The following is a 22,661-nucleotide window of genomic DNA, read 5'->3' on the forward strand; positions in this document are numbered from 1 at the left end:
TTTAGCGCAAAGGGGCGGGGCTTAGAGAGGATATGGGCGGGGTTATTGAAAAGGGCGAGGCTTTTGCGGAAGGGGCGGGGCTTAGAGGGGAAAGGGGCGGGGCTTAGGAGAAGTGGACGGGGTTAAAATAGGAATGGGGCGGGGCTTAGATGAAAGGGGCGGGGTTTGGATGAAGTGGGCGTGGTCAAAATGAGAAAGGGGCGGGACTTAGACGAAGTGGGTGGGGCTTAGAGAGGAAAGGGGCGGGGCTTAGCTGGAAAAGGGGTGGGGCTTGGATGTAAGGGGCGTGGTCTAAGGAAAGGGGGCGGAGCTTATAGGGAAAGGGGCGGGGCTTAGAGGTAAAGAGTGAGGTTTAAGCAAAAGGGGCGGGGCTTTGGGAAAGGGGCGGGGTTTAGGGGGAAATGGGCGGGGCTTGCGAGAAAGGGGCGGGGCTGAGAGGACAGTGGGCGTGGCTTAGCACAAAGGAGGCGTGGTTTATATCAAAGGGGGCGTGGTTTAGAGCAAAGTGGGCGGGGTTTGGGGCAAAAGGGGCGTGGCCTGACCTGGGTGACGGTGCGGCAGATCTTCAGGTGGGGGGAGGGGAGCAGCAGCGGGGGCGGGGCCGCGTTGGGGGCGGGGCCCGAGGAGGCCACGCCCCCTTTGTCCGGCCCCTCCCCCTCGGCCTCAAGCCCCTCCCCCTCGGCCCCGCCCCCCTCCGGGGGCTCGGCCCCGCCCCCGGCGCGGATTTCGGGGATCAGGCTCTGGAAAAAATAAAAAAATAAAAAAAAAGGGGGAATTTGGGGAGAAATGTCGAGGAAAAAATCGGGAGTTTTGGGCTGAAAATTGGGGGAAAAAAATCCGATTTTTAAATTAAAAATAAGGGGAAAATAATCTCAGTTTTGGGCAAGAAAATAGGGAAAAATTGGGAATTTTGGGGTAAAAATTAAGGGGGGAAGGGGAATTTTGTGTAAAAAATGGGGAAAAAAAAGGAAAAAAATTGGGAATTTTGGGATAAAAATTGGAAAAAAAAAAATCCAGTTTTTAAACTGAAAATAAGAGGGAAATAATTTGATTTTTGGACAAAAAAATGGAATAAACGGGAATTTTGGGCTAAAAATTGGGAAAAAAATTTGTGTAAAAAAAGAGGGAAAATATCTGAATTCTGAGATAAAAATTGGGGAAAAAAATCTGATTTTTGAACTAAAAATAGGGGGGAATAATCTGATTTTTGGACGAAAAAAAATTGGGAATTTTGGGCTAAAAATTGGGGAAAAAAAGGGGAATTTGTGTAAAAAAGGGGTAAAAAAAGAAAAAAATTGGGAATTTTGGGCTAAAAATTAGAGGAGAAAAAAGGGAATTTTGTGTAAAAATTGGGGGGAAAAAAAGGAAAAAATTGGGAATTTTGGGATAAAAATTAGGGGAGAAAAAAGGGAATTTTGTGTAAAAAAATGGGGGAAAAAAAAAGGAAAAAATTGGGAGAAAAAAGCTGGAATTTGGGTAAAAAATGGGGAAAAAAAATCTGAATTCTGAGTTAAAAATTGGGGGAAAAAAATTGTTTTTTACAGTAAAAATCAGGGGAAAATAATTTGATTTTTGGAAAAAAAAAAGGAAAAAATTGGGAATTTTGTCCTAAAAATTGGGGAAACAAAATCCCATTTTTAAACTAAAAATAAGGGGGAAGTAATCTGAGTTTTGGACAAGAAAAAAAAGAAAAAATTGGGACTTTTGGGATAAAAATTAGGGGAGAAAAAAGGGAATTTTGTGTAAAAATTGGGGGAAAAAAAAAGGAAAAAATTGGGACTTTTGGGATAAAAATTAGGGGAGAAAAAAGGGAATTTTGTGTAAAAATTGGGGGAAAAAAAAAGGAAAAAATTGGGACTTTTGGGATAAAAATTAGGGGAGAAAAAAGGGAATTTTGTGTAAAAATTGGGGGAAGAAAAGCAAAAAATTGGGAATTTTGGGATAACAATTGGAGAAAAAAAATCCAATTTTTAAACTAAAAACAAGGGGGAAATAATCTGATTTTTGGAACAAAAAAAAAAGTAAAAAATTGGGAATTTTGGGCTAAAAAAGGCGTTTTTCGGGCCGGGAAGGCGGCGTAAAAACGGGGATTTTTGGCAGCGGCGCCGGGATTGGAATGCGCGGGCTGCTAATGGAGCTAATTAGCGTAATTAGCTAATTACCTTGAGGCTGTCGGTGCTGATGCTGATGCTGGGTCTTTTGGGCGCCGTCGCCCCCCAGCGGCGCCGCCGGGGCCCCCCCGAGGCCCCGCCCCCTTCCGGCTCCAGCCCGGCCCTGGCTGCTGATTGGGTATGCTAATTAGCTCATTTGCATAGCCCACAACCCAGCCCCGCCCCCTTCCGGCTCCAGCCCGGCCCTGGCTGATGATTGGGTATGCTAATTAGCTCATTTGCATAGACCACAACCCAGCCCCGCCCCCTTCCGGCTCCAGCCCGGCCCTGGCTGATGATTGGGTATGCTAATTAGCTCATTTGCATAGACCACAACCCAGCCCCGCCCCCTTCCGGCTCCAGCCCGGCCCTGGCTGCTGATTGAGTATGCTAATTAGCTCATTTGCATAACCATGAACCCAGCCCCTGTCCAGCTCCAGCTTCATCCCAGCCCTGGCTGCTGATTGGGTATGCTAATTAGCTCATTTGCATAACCATGAACCCAGCCCCTTTCCAGCTCCAGCCCGTCCCTGTCTCCTGATTGAGTATGCTAATTAGCTCATTTGCATAACCATGAACCCAGCCCCGTCCAGCTCCAGCCCAACCGTGTCTGCTGATTGGGTATGCTAATTATCTCATTTGCATATCCACAAACCTGCCCTCGTCTGGCCCTGTGCTGATGATTGGGTATGCTAATTATCTCATTTGCATAACCATAAACCCAGCCCCTGTCCACCTCCAGCTTCATCCCAGCTCTGGCTGCTGATTGGGTATGCTAATTAGCTCATTTGCATATACACAAACCTGCCCCAGCTTAGCCCTGGCTGCTGATTGGGTATGCTAATTAGCTCATTTGCATAACCATGAACCCAGCCCCTGTCCAGCTCCAGCTTCATCCCAGCCCTGGCTGCTGATTGGGTATGCTAATTAGCTCATTTGCATAACCATGAACCCAGCCCCTGTCCAGCTCCAGCTTCATCCCAGCCGTGGCTGCTGATTGGATATGCTAATTAGCTCCCTTTAACCCCTTTTCCTCCATCCCCCCCAAGCCCCGCCCCTTCCCCTCCCTCATTTGCATCCCCCATCACGCTCATTATCCGCTCATTAATTATGCAAGCCCCGCCCACTCACAGAGCACGGCAATCTTCCTCTTGAAGCCCCTGGGCGTGGCCTGGGGAGAGAGGGGGCGGGGCCAAGGGGAGGGGGCGGGGCCAGGGGCGTGACGTCAGCGAGGGGGCGTGGCCTCCGCGTCAAGCCCCGCCCCCTCTCCCATTGGCCCCGCCCCCTCCAGGCCCCGCCCCCTTTCCCCATTTCCGGCGCTGGGGGGGGGAAGGGCGATCCCAAAGTTCCGATTTTTCGCCCCAAAAAAACCCCGAATTTGGGGCTCCAAAGTTCCGCTTTTTTACCCCAAAACGGGATTTCGGGGTCCAGGTCGCTTTTCGTCCCGAAAAACCAAATTTTTGGGTCTCCAAAGTCCATTTTTTTCGCCCCAAAAAACGAAATTTTTGGGTCTCCAAAGTCCATTTTTTCGCCCCAAAAAACGAAATTTTTGGGGTCTTTGAGTCCGGTTTTTTTCACCCCAAAAAACGAAATTTTTGGGTCTCCAAAGTCCATTTTTTTCGCTCCAAAAAATGCAATTTTGGGTCTCCAAAGTCCATGTTTTTCGCCCCAAAAAAGGGAATTTTGGGGTCTCCAAAGTCCATTTTTTTCACCCCAAAAAAGGGAATTTTGGGGTCTCCAAAGTCCATTTTTTTCACCCCAAATTCGGAAATTTTGGGGTCTTCGAAATCCATTTTTTTCACTCCTAAAAAGGGAATTTTGGGGTCTTTGAGTCCGTTTTTTTCACTCCAAAAAACGAAATTTTTGGGTCTCCAAAGTCCATTTTTTTCTCCCCAAAAAAGGGAATTTTGGGTCTCCAAAGTCCATTTTTTTCTCCCCAAAAAAGGGAATTTTGGGTCTCCAAAGTCCATTTTTTTCACCCCAAAAAAGGGAATTTTGGGGTCTCTTGAGTCCGGTTTTTTCACTCCAGAAAATGTTATTTTTGGGTCTCCAAAGTCCATTTTTTTCGCCCCAAAAAACGAAATTTTTGGGGTCTTTGAGTCCGGTTTTTTTCGCCCCAAAAAACGAAATTTTTGGGTCTCCAAAGTCCATTTTTTTCTCTCCAAAAAACGAAATTTTTGGGTCTCCAAAGTCCATTTTTTTGCCCCAAAAAACGAAATTTTTGGGGTCTTTGAGTCCAGTTTTTTCACTCCAGAAAATGTTATTTTTGGGTCTCCGAGTCCATTTTTTTCGCTCCAAAAATCAGAAATTTTGGGGTCTCCGAGTCCATTTTTTTCACTCCAAAAAACAGAAATTTTGGGGCTTCCGAAGTTGCAGTTTTTTACCCCAAAATGGAATTCCGGGTTCCAGCTCCATTTTCACCCCAAAAGTGAATTTTTGGCGTCTCCAAGTCCATTTTTTACCCAAAATTGGAAATTTTGGGGGGGTCCGAGTCCATTTTCTGCCCCGAAAGTTGAATTTTTGGGGTCTTCAAAATTCCATTTTCTGCCCCAAATTTTGAATTTTTGGGGGTCTTCAAAATTCCATTTTCTGCCCCAAATGTTGAATTTTTGGAGTCTTCAAAATTCCATTTTCTGCCCCAAAAAAGGGAAATTTTGGGGTCTTCGAAGTTCCATTTTTTTACCCCAAAGTTGAATTTTGGGGGTCTTCAAAATTCCATTTTCAGCCCCAAATTTTGAATTTTTGGGGGTCTTCAAAATTCCATTTTCAGCCCCAAATTTTGAATTTTTGGGGGTCTTCAAAATTCCATTTTCTGCCCCAAAAGTTGAATTTTTTGCGGGTCTTCAAAATTCCATTTTCTGCCCCAAATGTTGAATTTTTGGGGGTCTTCAAAATTCCATTTTCAGCCCCAAATTTTGAATTTTTGGGGTCTCTGTTTCTGCCCCATAAGTTGAATTTTTGGGGTCTTCAAAATTCCATTTTCTGCCCCAAATTTTGAATTTTTGGGGGTCTTCAAAATTCCATTTTCTGCCCCAAAAGTGGAATTTTTGGGGATTTTTGGGGGGCTCCGTCGGGTTCCGGAGGTTCCGCGGGCGGCGCTGGGAGCCCAGAGAAGAGACCCCGGATTGGGGCGAAAACGCCGGATTTGGGGAAAAAACCACAAAATTCGGGACAGGAACGCGAGCGGGGGGTGGGGGGGGGGGAATTCCCAAATTTTTGGGGGAAGAAACTGAGTTTTTGGGGGATTAAAGTGAAATTTTAGGGAAATAAAGCAAATTTTTAGGGAAATAAAAGGGGGATTTCTGGGGGGAAATCATGGATTTTAGGGAAATAAATCCAATTTTTAAGGGAATAAAGCCAGATTTTGGGGAATAAAGCCAAATTTTGGGGGAATAAATCCAAATTTTGGGGGAATAAATCCAAATTTTAAGGAAATAGACCCAAATTTTGGGGGAAATCATGGATTTTAGGGAAATAAATCCAATTTTTAAGGGAATAAACCCAAATTTTAAGGAAATAAACACAAATTTTGGGGAATAAACCCAAATTTTGGGGAATAAATCCAAATTTTAAGGAAATAGACCCAAATTTTGGGGGAAATCATAGATTTTAGGGAAATAAATCCAATTTTTAAGGGAATAAACCCAAATTTTAAGGAAATAAACACAAATTTTGGGGAATAAATCCAAATTTTGGGGAAATAAATCCAAATTTTAAGGAAATAGACCCAAATTTTGGGGGAAATCACGGATTTTAGGGAAATAAAGTCAAGTTTTGGGGGAATAAACCCAAATTTTGGGGAATAAATCCAAATTTTGGGGAAATAAACCCAAATTTTAAGGAAATAGACCCAAATTTTGGGGAATAAATCCAAATTTTGGGGATAAACATTAATTTTGGGGAAAATCCCCAATTTTGGGGGAATTAAACCAAATTTTGGGGAATTAAAATAAATTTTTTAGGGAAATAAATGCGAATTTCTGGGGAAAATCCCAAATTTGAGGGAAATGAACCCAAATTCTGGGGGAATAAACATGAATTTTGGGGATAAACATTAATTTTGAGGAAAATCCCAAAATTTTGGGGGAATTAAACCGAATTTTTGGGGAATTAAAGTAAGTTTTTTGGGAAATAAATGTGAATTTCTGGGGGGAAATCAGAGATTTTAGGGAAATAAAACCAAATTTTGGGGAAATAAACCCAAATTTTGAGGGATAAATCCAAGTTTTGGGGATAAACATTAATTTTGGGGGAAAATCCCCAAATTTTGGGGAATAAATGCAAATTTTGGGGGAATAAACCCAAATTTTAAGGAAATAAACCCAAATTTTGGGGGATAAACATTAATTTTGGGGATAAACATTAATTCTGGGGGAAAATCCCGAATTTTTGGGGAATTAAAGTAAATTTTTGGGAAAGTAAACGGAATTTTTAGGGAAATAAACACGAAGTTCTGGGGGAAAAACCCGAATTTTAAGGAAATAAACCCAAATTTTGGGGGATAAATCCAAATTTTGGGGGATAAACATTAATTTTGGGGGAATTAAACCAAATTTTTGGGAAAATCCCAAATGATTTGGGAATTAAACTCAATTTTGGGGGAAATAAACCAAATTTTGGACAAATATTCTCAATTCTGGGGGATAAAGAGGAATTTGGGGGAAAAATCCCAAATTTTGGGCTGAAAACTGCTAATTTTTAACCAAAATCCCCCAAATTCTGGGCTAAAAGCGCCAATTTTGGAAAAAGAAACAATTTTGGGTGAAAAATCCGAATTTTAGGTGATAAAAATCCCAATTTTGGGTAAAAAATCCCAAATTTAAGTGATAAAACCCCCAATTTTTGGGCCAAAATCCCCAATTTTTGGGATAAAACCCCCAATTTTGGGACAAAACCCCAATTTTGGGTTTAAAACCCCAATTTTAAGCGAATCTTTGGGTTAAAAACCCCAATTTCAGGTGACAAACCCCCAATTTTTGGGACAAAACCCCCAATTTTGGGACAAATCCCCCATTTTTGTGCTAAAACTCCCAAATTTAGGCAAAACCCCCAATTTTTAGGCTAAAAACCCCAATTTTTGGGTTAAAAACCCCAATTTTGGGTTTAAAATTCCCAATTTTAAGTGACAAAAACCCCAATTTTTGGGTTAAAAACCCCAATTTTTGGGGTTAAAAACCCCAATTTTAAGCGAATTTTTGGGTTAAAAACCCCAATTTTAGGTGACTAAACCCCAATTTTTGGGTTAAAAATCCCAATTTTAAGCGAATATTTAGGGTAAAAACTCCAATTTTAAGTGACAAACCCCCAATTTTTGGGTTAAAAACCCCAATTTTAAGTGAATTTTGGAGTTAAAAACCCCAATTTTAAGCAAATTTTTGGGTTAAAAACCCCATTTTTAAGCAAATCTTGGGGTTAAAAACCCCAATTTTTGGGTTAAAAACCCCAATTTTAGGTGACAAACCCCCAATTTTTGGGTCAAAACCCCCATTTTTGGGTTAAAACCCCCAATTTTCAGCCAATTTTTGGGTTAAAAACCCCAATTTTAAGTGACAAACCCCCAATTTTTGGGTTAAAAACCCCCATTTTTGGGTTAAAACCCCCAATTTTCAGCCAATTTTTGGGTTAAAAAACCCCAATTTTAGGTGACAAACCCCCCATTTTTTGGGTTAAAAAGCCCCGTTTTTTGGCACGGAACCCCCCCGGTTTTTGGGCGGATTTTGGGGGATTTTGGGGCTCCCCTCCCGCCCCCTCCCCCCCCAATTTTGGGGTCCCGCCCCTCCCCCACCGCCGCCGGGGTTACCTCGGGGGGGGCGGGGCTGGGGGCGGCTCCCGGCTCCATGGGCGGCGCCGGCTCCGAGCTGGGAATTTTGGGGAATTTTTGGGAATTTTGGGGAGTTTCGCGCTCCAGAACTTCCGCTTTTGCCCTTTTAAATCCCCCTTTTTTACCCCAAAAAAATCCCACTTTTTTTCCCCCCCAAAAAACGGGTTTTTTTCCCTAAAAAACACCTGGTTTTCCATATAAAAATCCCAATTTTTCCCATGAAAATCCCCGGTTTTCCCCATAAAAATCCCCATTTTCCCATGAAAATCCCCATTTTCCCATGAAAATCCCCATTTTCCGATAGAAATCCCAATTTTCCACATAAAATTCCCAATTTTCCACATAAAATCCCCATTTTTCCCATAAAAATCCCAATTTTCCACATAAAATCCCCATTTTCCCATAAAAATCCCAATTTGCCACATAAAATCCCAATTTTTCCCATAAAAATCCCCATTTTCCGATAGAAATCCCAATTTTCCACATAAAAATCCCCATTTTCCACATAAAATCCCCATTTTCCCACAAAAATCCCAATTTTCCACATAAAATCCCTATTTTTCCCATAAAAATCCCAATTTTTCACATAAAATCCCCATTTTTCCCATAAAAATCCCAATTTTCCACATAAAATCCCCATTTTCCCATAAAAATCCCAATTTTCCGATAAAAATCCCCATTTTCCCATAAAAATCCACAATTTTCCAATAAAAATCCCCATTTTTCCCATAAAAATCCCAATTTTCCAATAAAAATCCCATTTTTTCCCATAAAAATCCCAATTTTCCACATAAAAATCCCAATTTTCCACATTAATTCCCAATTTTTCCCATAAAAATCCCAATTTTCCAATAAAAATCCCATTTTTTCCCATAAAAATCCCCATTTTCCACATAAAATCCCCATTTTTCCCATAAAAATCCCAATTTTCCACATAAAATCCCCATTTTCCCATAAAAATCCCAATTTGCCACATAAAATCCCATTTTTTCCCATAAAAATCCACAATTTTCCGATAAAAATCCCAATTTTTCCCATAAAAACCCCAATTTTCCACATAAAATGCCCATTTTCCCATAAAAATCCCAATTTTCCACATAAAATCCCCATTTCCTCATAAAAATCCCCATTTTCCCCATAAATAATCCCTTTCTTCCCAAAAAGATCCCCATTTCCCCATAAAAATCCCCATTTTCAAATAAAAATCCCCATTTTCAATAAAAAAATCCAATTTTTCCCCCAAATTTCCCCATTTTCCCCACAAAAAATCCCATTTTCCCCCCAAAAATCCCCATTTTACTCCTCAAAATTCCCATTTCCCCCACAAAAATCCCATTTTACCCACAAAAATCCCAATTTTTCCCCAAAAAAATCCCCAATTTCCCCTCACAATCCCCTATTTTCCTCCCAAAAATCCCAATTTTTCCACAAAAATCCCAATTTTCCCCTCAAAGATCCCAATTTTCCCACAGAAATCCCCATTTCCACACCAAAATCCCCTTTTCCCCTCACAAAATTCCCATTTTCCCCTCAAAATCTCCATTTTCCCCTCACAAAAGAACCCCAAAAATCCCATTTTCCCCACAAAAAATCCCCATTTTACTCCCCAAAATTCCCATTTCCCCCACAAAAACCCCCATTTCCCCACAAAAATCCCAATTTTCCCCAAAAAAATCCCCAATTTCCCCTCACAATCCCCTATTTTCCTCCCAAAAATCCCAATTTTCCCACAAAAACCCCAATTTTCCCCTCACAAAATCCCTATTTTCTCCACAAAACCCCCCAAAAAACCCATTTTCCCCACAAAAATCCCCATTTTCCCCACAAAAATCAATTTTTCTCTCAAAAATCCACATTTTCCCTCACACAAATCCCCATTTTCCCCACAGAAATCCCCATTTCCACACAAAAATCCCCTTTTCTCCTCATAAAATTCCCATTTTCCACACAAAAATCCCCATTTTACTCCTCAAAATCCCCATTTCCCCCACAAAAATCCCAATTTTTCCACAAAAATCCCCATTTTATCCAAAGAAACCCCCATTTTCCCCTCACAAAATCCCCATTTCCTTCACAAAAACCCCCCCAAAAATCCCATTTTCCCCACAAAAATCCCCATTTTCTCCACGAAAACCCCCCAGTTTTCCCCAAAATTCCCCTTTTTCCCCCCAAAAAACCCCATTTTCCCCCAAAATTCCCCATTTTCCCCCCAAAATCCCCCATTTTCCCCCCAAAATCCGCTTTTTTTCCCTTTAAAATTCCCCATTCCCCTCCCTGCCCCTTTCCCGCCATTTCCCCGCCGCTCCCCCTCCCCTTTCCCCCCATTTTTCCCCATTTTCGCCTCATTTTTCCCCATTTTCCCCCCATTTTTCCCCATTTTCCCCCCATTTTTCCCCATTTTCGCCCCGTTTTTCCCCATTTTCCCCTCATTTTCCCCCGTTTTTCCCGATTCTCGCCCGTTTTTCCCCGTTTTTGGCCGTTTCCCGCCGCTCCCGCCTCACCCCGCGCCCCCTCTCCCCCCCGCTATTGTGCGGGGCGGCCGCTGCCGGCCGGGGCCGCCATCTTGCCGCGAGCCCGGCATGCCCCGCGCCGCCGAGGGGGCGTGGCCACAGGGCGTGGCCAATCGGCGACGCCGCAGGGGGCGCGGCGGGAAGGGAGCGGCCAATCAGAGCGCGGGGTGGGCGGGGCTGAGCACAGCGGGGAGGGGTAGGGATGAATGGAGAGGGGGCGTGGTTTATGCTAATGAGCGGGCGTTGATTGGCGTGGCTATGGAAATGAGGCGGCGCCACTGAAGGGAAGGCCACGCCCACCGCGGCCACCCCCAGAGTCAATGGGGGACCCAAAAAATCGCCAAAATTCCCCAAAAATGACCCAAAAAAATTCCAAAAAAATCCCCAAAATTCTCCTGAAATCCAAGAGACCCCAAATCCCCTGAAATGGTACCAAAATACCCCAAAGTTCTGCAAAATTCCGCTAAAATCCCCCCAAAATTACCCTGAAAAAATCCCCCAAAATCCCCCTAAAAAATCCCCATGAATTCTACCAAAATTCCCCTAAATTTCAAAAAAAAGTCGCGAAAAATCCGGAAAATGCCCAAAAAATCCCCAAAATTCCCCTAAAATCCAACAGATCCCAAATCCCCTCAAAATGTAACAAAATCCCCCAAAATTCTGCAAAGTTCCTAAAAAAATCCACCTCAAGTTCGAGCAAAAACCCGCTAAAATCCGGAAAATTTGCAAAAAATCCCCCAAAATCCAAGAGTCTCCCAAATCCCCTAAAATTGTGTCAAAATCCCCCCAAAAAACCCCAAAATCCTCCTCAAATTCTACCAAAATCCCCTAAAAATTCCATAAAATTCCCCAAAATTCCCCTAAAATGCCCCAAAAATTACCCTGAATAATCCCCAAAATTCCCCCCGCAAAAAATCCCCAAAATCCCCTCAAATTCTACCAAAATTCCCCTAAATTTCCCAAAAGATACCGAAAAATCCGGAAAAAATCTCAAAAAATTCCCCCCAAATTTCCGAATTCTGTTAAAATTCCCCACATTCCACCATTTCCCCCCCAAATTCCCCGAGTTATCCCAAATTTTCCCCAAATTGCCACAAAATTCTCCTAAAGAGACCCAGAATTCCCAAAAAAAATCCCCCAAAATTCCCCAATTTCCCCCCAAAATTTCCCAATTTTCCCCAGAAAACCCCCAAATTTTCCCAATTTCTCCCAAATTTCCCCCCAAACCCCCAAAACTTTCCCAATTCCCCCAATTTCCCCCTAAAATTCCCCAATTTCCCCCTAAAATTCCCCAATTTCCCCAAAAAATGCCCAGATTTTCCCAATTTCTCCCTAAAACCCCCCAAAATTCCCCAATTTCCCCCCAAAATTCCCCAATTTCCCCCCAAAATTCTCCCATTTCTCCCCAAAACCCCAAAATTCCCACAATTTCCCCCAAAATCCCCAAAACTTTCCCAATTCCCCCAAATTCCCCCCAAAATTCCCCAATTTCCCCCCAAATTTTCCCAATTTCTCCCAAATTTCCCCCAAAATTCCCAAAATTTTTACCAATTTCCCCCAAATTTTCCCCAAATTCCCCCCAAAATTCCCCAATTTCCCCCCAAATTCCCCAAATTTCCCCCAAAATCCCCCAATTCCCCCCAAAATCCCCAAATTCCCCCCAAAATCCCCAAATTTCCCCCAAAATCCCCAAATTTCCCCCAAAATCCCCAAATTTCCCCCAAAATTCCCCCCAAAATCCCCCAATTCCCCCCAAAATCCCCAAATTTCCCCCAAAACCCCCAAATTTCCCCCAAAATTCCCCCAAATTCCGCCAAAATCCCCAATTTTCCCCTAAAATCCCCAAATTCCCCCCAAAATCCCCCAAAATTCCACAAATTCCTCTAAAATCCCCAAATTTCCCCCCAAAATCCCCAAATTTCCCCCAAAATCCCCAAATTCCCCCCAAAATCCCCAAATTTCCCCCAAAATCCCCAAATTCCCCCCAAAATCCCCAAATTTCCCCCAAAATCCCCAAATTTCCCCCAAAATTCCCCCCAAAATCCCCCAATTCCCCCCAAAATCCCCAAATTTCCCCCCAAAATCCCCAAATTTCCCCTAAATTCCCCAAATTTCCCCCAAAATTCCCCAAATTTCCCCCAAAATCCCCAAATTCCCCCCAAATTCCCCCAAATTCCCCCCAAATTCCCCCAAATTCCCCCAAAATCCCCAAATTTCCCCCAAATTCCCCAAATTCCCGCCCGAACTCCCCTCCCCCGCTCACCTCTCCTCCGTGGGCGTGTCCCGCCGAGGCCCCTCCCCCTCCTGCCGGGCGAAATTTGCATATTTTACCCGCGGGGGGGGCGTGGCCTCCCCTTTAGCCCCGCCCCTCCCTTAGCCCCGCCCCTCTCACCTGAGCCCCGCCCCCGGCAGGGGAGGGGGGGGCGGAGGAGGAAGAGGAGGAGGAAGGCGGGGGGGGTGAAAGCCCCGCCCCCTTCTCAAGCCCCGCCCCTTTTTCCTCCTCAAGCCCCGCCCCTTTCTCCTCCTCAAGCCCCGCCCCCTGCGGCAAAGGGGCGGGGCTGCCCTCAGCGGGGGGCGTGGCTTGCCCAGCGGGGGGCGTGGCTTGCCCAGCGGGGGGCGTGGCTTGCGCCGCGGGGGGCGTGGCTTGCCCAGCGGGGGGCGTGGCTTGCCCCTCAGGGGGCGTGGTTTGCCCCGCGGGGGGCGTGGCCTGGCGCGGCCCCGCCCCCTCCTCCTCGGGCGGGGTTTTTGGGGCGAATTCCGGCGGTTTTGGGGTTTCTTCCTCCTCCTCCTCGTCCTCCTCCTCCTCATCCTCGTCCTCGTCTTCCTCCTCCTCTTCCGGGGCGGGGGAGGGGCGGCGGCGGCGGGGGGCGGGGCCTGAGGGGGGCGGGGCCGGGCGGGGCTGGCGGGAAACGGAGACAAAATGGCGGCGGGGGGTTAAAATGGGGGTTTGGGGGGAAAAATGGGGAATTTGGGAAAATGGGGATTTGGGGGAAAATGGGGAAAAATGGGGAATGGGGAATTTGGGAAAATTGGGGAAAAATGGGGAGTTTTGGGAAAATGGGGATTTGGGGGAAAAAATGGGGGATTTGGGAAAATTTGGGAATTTGGGGGAAAAAATGGGGGATTTGGGAAAATGGGGAAAATGGGGGATTTGGGGAATTTGGGAAAATGGGGGAAAATGGGGGATTTGGGGGAAAAATGGGGGATTTGGGGAATTTGGGAAAATGGGGGATTTGGGAAAATTGGGGGATTTGGGGGAAAAATGGGGAAAATGGGAAAATGGGGGATTTTGGGGAATGGGGGATTTGGGGAAAAAATGGGGAAATTGGGAAAATGGGGGATTTTGGGGAATGGGGGATTTGGGAAAATGGGGGATTTGGGAAAAAATGGGAATTTGGGGAAAAATGGGGAATTTTGGGGAAATGGGGAAAAATGGGGGATTTTGGAAAAATGGGAATTTGGGGGAAAAAATAGGGAATTTGGGGAAAATGGGGGATTTGGGAAAATGGGGAAATGGGAAAATTGGGGAAATGGGGAAAATGGGGGATTTGGGAAAATGGGGGATTTGGGGAAAAAATGGGGAAATTGGGAAAATGGGGGATTTTGGGGAATGGGGGATTTGGGAAAATGGCGGATTGGGGGAAATGGGGGATTTTGGGGGGAAATGGGGAATTTGGGGAAATGGGGATTTGGGAAAAAATGGGAATTTTGGGGAAAAATGGGGAATTTTGGGGGAAAAATGGGGGATTTGGGAAAATTGGGGGATTTGGGGGGGAAATGGGGGATTTGGGAAAATGGGGAATTGGCAGATTTTGGGGGAAAATGGGGAATTTGGGGGAAAAAATGGGGAATTTGGGAAAATGGGGAAAATGGGGGATTTGGGAAAATGGGGGATTTGGGAAAAATGGGAATTTGGGGGGAAAATGGGTGAAATTGGGGAAAAAATGGGGAATTTGAGGAGAAATTTGAGGAAAAAATGGGGGAATTTCAGTAGAAAATGGGGAATTTTGAGTAAAAAATGGGGAATTTTGGGGAACATGGGGGAATTTCGGGAAAATGGGGAAATTTGAGTAAAAAATGGGGAATTTTGAGGAAAAAAATGGGGAAATTTCAGAAAAAAATGGGGAAATTTCAGGAAAAAATGGAAATTTTGGGGAAAAATTGGGAAATTTTAACCAAAAATGAGGAAAATTCAAAAAAAAATGGGGAAATTGCAGGAAAAATGGGGGAATTCTGGGAAAAATGGGGAAATTTCACCCGAAAATGCAGAAATTCCAGGAAAAACAAGGTAATTTAATCCCAAAATGCAGGAATTTGACCAAAAATTGGGAAATTTTGTCCAGAAATGGGGAAATTCCACGGAAAATGGAAGAATTTTAACCAAAACTGGAAAAATTCCGGGAAAAAATGGGGGGATTTTCACCCAAAAATGGGAAAATTTAATCCAAAATGGGAAAACTACAGAAAAATTGGGAAAATTTAACCCAAAAAAAAAAGCAAATTTAAAAAAAAATTATAAAATTTGCCCCAAAAAACCAAAATCAACGAAAAGTCAGTGAAAAATCCCAGAAATTCCTCCCAAAATTGAAACAAAAACCCCAAAATTCCCCCCAATAATCCCCAAATTGTATCAAAACCACCAAAATTAACCCAAAAAATCCCAAAAAAGGCAGAATGTGCCTCAGTTTCCCTCACACCAGAAAAATCACCAAAAAATCCAAGAAAAATCCCCAAAATCCCAGAAATTCTTCCCAAAACGAACCCCAAAAAATCCAACGTTTAAAAAAAAAAAAACAAAGTAACCCAAAAAAACAAAATTTAACCCCAAAAAAACCGCAAAAAATCAGCGAAAAATCCCAGAAATTCCTCCCAAAATTGAAACAAAACCCCCAAAATTCACCCCCCCCAAAAAAAAAAAATCTCAAAATTAAAGGAAAAAAAAACAAAACAAACTTAACCCCAAAAACCCCAAAATTCATCCCGAAAAATGGTGGAATCTGCCTCCAAAAAAAAAAAAAAAAAATCAAAGAAAAATCCCCAAAATCCCAGAAATTCTACCCAAAATTTAAAAAAAAAGCCCAAAATTAACCGAAAAAGCCCAAAATTGACCCAAAAAGTCGGCGTGTGCCTCAGTTTCCCTCACCAGCTTGCGGCGCTCCTTCCTCCCCCCTCCTTCCTCCTCCTCCTCCTCCTCCTCCTCCCCCGGCTCCGAGGCTGCAAAAAAAACCCAAAATTTGGGAAAATTTGGGAATTTTTGGGGGGGAAATGTTGGGGGGAATTTGAGGAATTTTGGGGTGAATTTTGGGGATTTTTGGTCGGAATTTTGGGGATTTTTGGTTGGAATTTTGGGGTGAATTTTGAGTTTTTGGGGAGAATTTTAGAGGAATTTTTGGGGTTTTGTATTAAATTTGGGGTAATTTTTGGGTGGGATCCAGAGTTTTGGGGTGAATTCTAGAGGTTTTGGGTGAATTTTGATTTTGGGTAGAATTTGTGGGTTTTGGGAGTAAATTTGGGGTGAATTTGGGGGTTTTGGGGTGAATTTGGGATAAATTTGGGGCGATTTTGGGGTGGAAATTTGGGGTATTTTTTGGTAGATTTTGGGGTGAATTTGGGATAAATTTGGGGCGAATTTTGGGGTATTTTTGGTGGATTTTGGGATGAATTTGGGATAAATTTGGGGTGGATTTTGGGTAAATTTTAGTGGATTTTGGGATGGAATTTGGGATAAATTTGGGGTGAATTTTGGGTAAATTTTAGTGGATTTTGGGATGAATTTGGGATAAATTTGGGGTGAATTTTGAGTAAATTTTAGTGGATTTTGGGATGGAATTTGGGATAAATTTGGGGTGAATTTTGGGTAAATTTTAGTGGATTTTGGGATGGAATTTGGGATAAATTTGGGGTGGATTTTGGATAAACTTGGGGTGAATTTTGGGTGTAATTTTGGGTAAATTTGGGGTGAATTTTGTCTGGAATTTGGGATAAATTTGGGGTGAATTTTGGGTAAATTTTAGTGGATTTTGGGATGAATTTGGGATAAATTTGGGGTGAATTTTGAGTAAATTTTAGTGGATTTTGGGATGGAATTTGGGATAAATTTGGGGTGAATTTTGGGTAAATTTTAGTGGATTTTGGGATGGAATTTGGGATAAATTTGGGGTGGATTTTGGATAAACTTGGGGTGAATTTTGGGTGTAATTTTGGGTAAATTTGGGGTGAATTTTGTCTGGAATTTGGGATAAATTTGGGGTGAATTTTGGGTAAATTTTAGTGGATTTTGGGATGAATTTGGGATAAATTTGGGGTGAATTTTGAGTAAATTTTAGTGGATTTTGGGATGGAATTTGGGATAAATTTGGGGTGAATTTTGGGTAAATTTTAGTGGATTTTGGGATGGAATTTGGGATAAATTTGGGGTGGATTTTGGATAAACTTGGGGTGAATTTTGGGTGTAATTTTGGGTAAATTTGGGGTAAATTTTGTGTAAATTTCAGGTGAATTTTGGCTGGAATTTGGGATGAATTTGGGGTGAATTTTTGGTAGAATTTTGTGTAAATTTGGGGTGAATTTTGTCTGGAATTTGGGATAAATTTGGGGTGAATTTTGGGTGGATTTGGGATAAATTTGGGGTGAATTTTGGGTGGATTTGGGATAAATTTAGGGTGAATTTTGGGTAAAATTTGGAATAAATGTGGAGTGAATTTTGGCTGGAATTTGGGGTAAATTTGGGATAAATTTGGGGTGAATTTTGGGTAAATATGGGATGAATTTTGGGTAAATTTGGGGTGAATTTTGGGGTGAATTTTGGGTAAATATGGGGTGAATTTGGGGTGGAATTTGGGATAAATTTGGGGTGAATTTTGGCTGGAATTTTGGGTAAATTTGGGGTGAATTTTGGGATAAATTTTGAGTGAATTTGGGGTGAATTTTGGCTGGAATTTGGGATATATTTGGGATAAATTTGGGATAAATTTTAAGTGAAATTTTGGGTGAATTTAGGGTGAATTTGGGATAAATTTGGGAAAATTTGGAGTGAATTTTGGGATAAATTTGGGATAAATTTACGGTGAATTTTGGCTGGAATTTTGGGTAAATTTGGGGTGAATTTTGGGATAAATTTTGGGTGAACTTGGGGTGAATTTTGGCTGGAATTTGGGATAAATATGTGGTGGATTTGGGATAAATTTGGATTGAATTTTTGGTGGAATTTGGTGTAAATTCGGGGTGAATTATGTCTAGAATTTGGGATACATTTGGGGTGAATTTTGGGTAAACTTGGGATAAATTTGGAGTGAATTTTGGATAAATTTGGGGTGAATTTTGGGATAAATTTGGGATAAATTTACGGTGAATTTTGGCTGGAATTTTGTGTAAATTTGGGGTGGATTTTGGGATAAATTTTGGGTGAATTTTGGCTGGAATTTGGGATAAACATGTGGTGGATTTGGGATAAATTTGGGTTGAAATTTGTGTGGAATTTGGGATAAATTTGGAGTGAATTTTGGGATAAATTTGGGGTGAATTTGGGATAAATTTTGGATAAATTTGGGGTGAATTTGGGGTGAATTTGGGATAAATTTGGGGTGAATTGTGGCTGGAATTTGGGATAAATTTGGAGTGAATTTTGGGATAAATTTGGGGTGAATTTGGGATAAATTTTGATAAATTTGGGGTGAATTTGGGATAAATTTGGGGTGAATTTGGGATAAATTTGGAGTGAATTTTGGGATAAATTTGGGGTGAATTTGGGGTGAATTTTGGATAAATTTGGGGTGAATTTGGGGTGAATTTGGGGTGAATTTTGGATAAATTTGGGTGAATTTTGTGTGGAATTTTGGATAAATTTGGAGTGAATTTTGGGATAAATTTGGGGTGAATTTGGGGTGAATTTTGGATAAATTTGGGATAAATTTGGGATAAATTTGGGATAAATTTGGGGTGAATTTAGGAAAAATTTTGGGATAAATTTGGGATAAATTTGGGATAAATTTTGATAAATTTGGGGTGAATTTGGGGTGAATTTGGGGTGAATTTGGGGTTTTTCTCACCGTGGGGCTCGGGGGCGTCGCGCCGCTGCTGCAGCAGCTCCTGCTGCTTCTCCAGGTACTGCTTGATGAAGCTGTTCTGCCCCATGGCCTCGCCCATCTGCCAAAAAAAACCAAAATTCCTAAAAATTTGGGAACGATTTCGGATTTTGGGGAATTTTCCCCATTTTTTCCTGATTTTTTTCCCTTTTTTTGGGGTTTTTTTGATGATTTTTTGGTGATTTTTCAACAATTTTTTGGGGTTCCGCATGGGTTAAGTGAGGCTGCTCTACCCCCAGATCCTAAAAATTCAGAATTCCCAAAAAATTTGGGATCCATTTCGGATTTTTGGGACTTTTTCCCAAATTTTACCAACTTTTTTTTGCAGTTTTTGGTGATTTTTGACCACTTTTTGTTCTTTTTAATCCTTTTTTTAAATGTTTTTTTTGGGATTAAGTGAAACCTTTCCACCCCCGGATCCTAAAAATGTAGAATTCCCAAAAATTTCAGAATTATTTTGAATTTTTGGGAATTTTCCCCAAATTTTTGGGCGATTTTGACAATTTTTTTATATTTTTAGTCATTTTTAAAACTATTTTTAATGATTTTTTGACTTTTTTTTTTTGGGGGGGAGTAAGCGAAGCCTTCTCACCCCCAGATCCCAAAAATTCAGAATTCCCAAAAATTTGGGAAAATTTTGGGACTTTTGGAGTTTTCCCCCCCACCACCCTTTTTTTTTTTTTTTTTTTTTCTGGGAACTTTGGACAATTTTGGTGATATTTTTATCATTTTCTGTCCATTTTTAGTGATTTTTGGATGGTTTTTGGGGGTTGAGGGAAGCCTTTGCTGCCCCACATCCCAAAAATTTGGGAATTGTAAAAGTTTTTTGGTGATTTTTTTATTTTCCTGCCATTTTTGGGATTTTTGGAGGAAATTTGAAGAAATTCGGGGAGAATTTGATCAACTTTGGGTGGATTTTTTTTGGAAAATTTGGGATTTGGGGAAAAATTTTGGTCAATCTGATGGAATTTGGGGGGATTTTGGAGAATTTGGTAGAACTTAAAAGAGGATTTGGGCAGATTTTGGGAAATTTTGGGGGTTTTAAAGAAATTTTGGGGGACTTTGGCAAATCGAAAGAATTTGGGGGGATTTAATGAAATTTTGCTGGGAATTTGGGGAAAATGTAAGAAAATTTTGGGTGGATTTCAGAGAATGTTGTGGAAATTTCCTGGAATTTTGGGTGGGTTTCAGAGAATTTGAGGAATTTTGGTTGGATTTCTGGAAATTTGGGGAATTTTGGGGGATTTTTGGGGTCTCACCTGGGAGTTGGGCTGGAAGGTGGGGTGGGGGCTCGAGTGCTTCTGGAGGTTCTCCAACATCAGCGCCTGAATTTGGGCAGATTTCGGCAAATTTAAAACTCCCTGAAATTTAATTTCTCAATAATTCATTTTTTTGTCGCCATCCCGCCCCAAAATCCCCAGAATTTCCCCCGAAATCCCCACAAAACCCCCATAATTCACCCAAGACGAACCAAATTCTGAATTGCTGACACAGATTTCCTCAAAAACGCTGAATTTCAACTCAAAGTCCTTCACAAAATAACAAAATACTGGATTTTTGCCCCCAATCCCCTCAGAAAGCCACAAAAAATGTGATTTTTTGCCTCAAATCCTCCCAAACCATCAACAAAATAGTGATTTTTGTATAAAAACACCCCAAAAATGTGCAGGTTTTACCTCAAATTCCCTCACAAACGTGAAAAATTTTGCCTCAAATCCTCCAAGAATGCACAAAACAATACAAATTTTACCTCAAATCCACTGGAAATTTAACAAAAATTTCACTTTTTATCTCAAAGCACCTCAGGCCCTTCTCAAAGTCCCCAAACCATCAAATTTTACCTCAAATTCTCTCCCAAAGTCACCAAAAAATATTTTTTTTATCTAAATCACCTCAAAACAATGATTTTATCTCCAATCACCCCATAAAATCTGCTCAAAATGATAAAAAGCTGAGTTTTGCCCCAAATTCCTCCTCAAAACTGCCACATTTACCCCAAATTTGCCAAAAATGGGGTTTAAAACATAAATCTCCCTCTATTTCCCCTCAAACTCATCAAAACTGGGATTTTTATCTCAAAATTCCTCAAAAACCCCCCAAAATTGGGGTTTAAAACTTAAATTGCCTCGGATTTTTACTCGAATTCATCAAAACCACAACTTTTACCCCAAATCCCCTATGATTTTTCACCAAACTCATCAAAACTGAGATTTTTACCCCAAATCCCCTCACAAAAACCTCAAAAACGTAACTTTAAACCCAAATTCCCTCAGAATTTTCACCAAACTCATCAAAATCCTGATTTTTACCCAAAATCTCCTCACAAAAACCTCAAAAACTGAGTTTTAAACCCAAATCCCCTCACAAAAATCCCCAAAACGGAGTTTTAAACCCAAATCCCCTCACAAAAATCCCCAAAACGGAGTTTTAAACCCCAAATCCCCTCACAAAAACCTCAAAATCTGAGTTTTAAACCCAAATCCCCTCACAAAAACCTCAAAAACGGAGTTTTAAACCCAAATCCCCTCAGACTTTTACTTAAACTCGTCAAAACTGGGATTTTCACCCCAAATCCCCTCACAAAAACCTCAAAAACTGAGTTTTAAACCCAAATCCCCTCACAAAAACCTCAAAAACGGAGTTTTAAACCCCAAATCCCCTCAGATTTTTCACCAAACTCATCAAAACCGGGATTTTCACCCCAAATTTTCCTCGAACTCATCAAAACTGAGATTTTTACCCCAAATCCCCTCACAAAAACCTCAAAAACGGAGTTTTAAACCCAAATCCCCTCAGACTTTTACTAAAACTCATCAAAACTGGGATTTTCACCCCAAATCCCCTCACAAAAACCTCAAAATCGGAGTTTTAAACCCAAATCCCCTCACAAAAACCTCAAAATCTGAGTTTTAAACCCAAATCCCCCCCAGACTTTTACTTAAACTCGTCAAAACTGGGATTTTCACCCCAATTCCCCTCACAAAAACCTCAAAAACTGAGTTTTAAACCCAAATCCCCTCAAACTTTTACTTAAACTCATCAAAACTGAGATTTTTACCCCAAATCCCCTCACAAAAACCCTCAAAAACGTAGTTTTAAACCCAAATCCCCTCAGATTTTTCACCAAACTCATCAAAACCGGGATTTTCACCCCAAATTTTCCTCGAACTCATCAAAACTGATCTTTTCACCCCAAACCCCCTCACGAATCCCCCACCCCCCACCCTTTCAACCCAAACCCCCTCCCACTTTCCCCCCAAACTCATCAAAACCGCAGTTTTCACCCCAAAACCCCTCCCACCCCCCCAACCCCCCAAAACCCGCAACTTCCCCCCCAAAAAAACCCACAAACCCCCCCTTTCCCCCTTTAACCCACCCCAAAAATCGCTTTTTTTCCCCCCAAACCTCCCTCACCCCGCTCACCCTCATTTAAAAGAGGGGGTCTCCTCTTCCCGCCTTTTTTTCTCCCCCCCCTCACGCTTTGGCGGGAAAACCCTGAGGGCGACCCCCCCTCACAACCCTTCCCGCGCATGCGCCGCCATTTTCCCGCCCCCCCCTTCTCCATTCCCCCCACAGCCGCTTCTCCTCGGCGCCGCCGCCATTTCCGCCGCTTTTTTTCCCCCCACCCCGCGCTCACCCCGCGCAGCCGCTTGATCAGGGCGCTCTTCTGGCCGCTCTTAGCGAGCCCTCGCTGCTCCAGAGCCGCTTTGAGGTCGGCCACGCGCAGCAGATGGAGCGGCCGCCCGTCCAGAGTCACCTCCTCCCCGTCCGCCATCTTGGTGTGGCGCCGCTTAGCGCTGCGCTTTCGGCCGCTTCCGGAGTGGCGCTTCGGCAACTTCCGGAGTGGCGCTTCGGCAACTTCCGGAGAGGCGCTTCGGCACTTTCCGGACGCTTCCGGGGTTTGCCCGATGGCGCTTCGGGCACTTCCGGACTCCGAGGGGTTCGGGGGTTTCCGGAGCGCTTCGGGCACTTCCGGACTCTGAGGGGTTCGGGGTTTCCGGAGCGCTTCGGGCACTTCCGGACTCCGAGGGGTTCGGGGGTTTCCGGAGCGCTTCGGGCACTTCCGGACTCTGAGGGGTTCGGGGGTTTCCGGAGC

The 22,661-nt window shown here is 42.8% G+C and overlaps 1 protein-coding gene across 1 annotated transcript in view; it reads right to left on the reverse strand.

The window, feature by feature from the left end:
* Nucleotides 1-22,420, reverse strand: part of ACIN1 (apoptotic chromatin condensation inducer 1) — a 33,881-nt gene extending 11,461 nt beyond the window's left edge. The window contains exons 1-10 of the mRNA XM_085565472.1: nucleotides 22,203-22,420; nucleotides 19,825-19,890; nucleotides 18,530-18,626; nucleotides 15,625-15,695; nucleotides 12,874-13,380; nucleotides 12,745-12,785; nucleotides 7,951-8,008; nucleotides 3,282-3,321; nucleotides 2,163-2,278; nucleotides 543-740 (exon numbers count right to left, since the gene is read on the reverse strand). Of these exons, the coding sequence (XP_085421598.1) occupies nucleotides 543-740; nucleotides 2,163-2,278; nucleotides 3,282-3,321; nucleotides 7,951-8,008; nucleotides 12,745-12,785; nucleotides 12,874-13,380; nucleotides 15,625-15,695; nucleotides 18,530-18,626; nucleotides 19,825-19,890; nucleotides 22,203-22,340 (1,332 nt within the window). The 5' untranslated portion in view covers nucleotides 22,341-22,420. The remainder of the gene's footprint in view (nucleotides 1-542; nucleotides 741-2,162; nucleotides 2,279-3,281; nucleotides 3,322-7,950; nucleotides 8,009-12,744; nucleotides 12,786-12,873; nucleotides 13,381-15,624; nucleotides 15,696-18,529; nucleotides 18,627-19,824; nucleotides 19,891-22,202) is intronic.
* Between the last annotated feature and the right edge of the window lie 241 nt (nucleotides 22,421-22,661).

Source organism: Lonchura striata, chromosome 36 (genome assembly GCF_050655825.1).
Source record: "Lonchura striata isolate lonStrDom1 chromosome 36, ASM5065582v1, whole genome shotgun sequence".
NCBI lineage: Eukaryota > Metazoa > Chordata > Aves > Passeriformes > Estrildidae > Lonchura > Lonchura striata.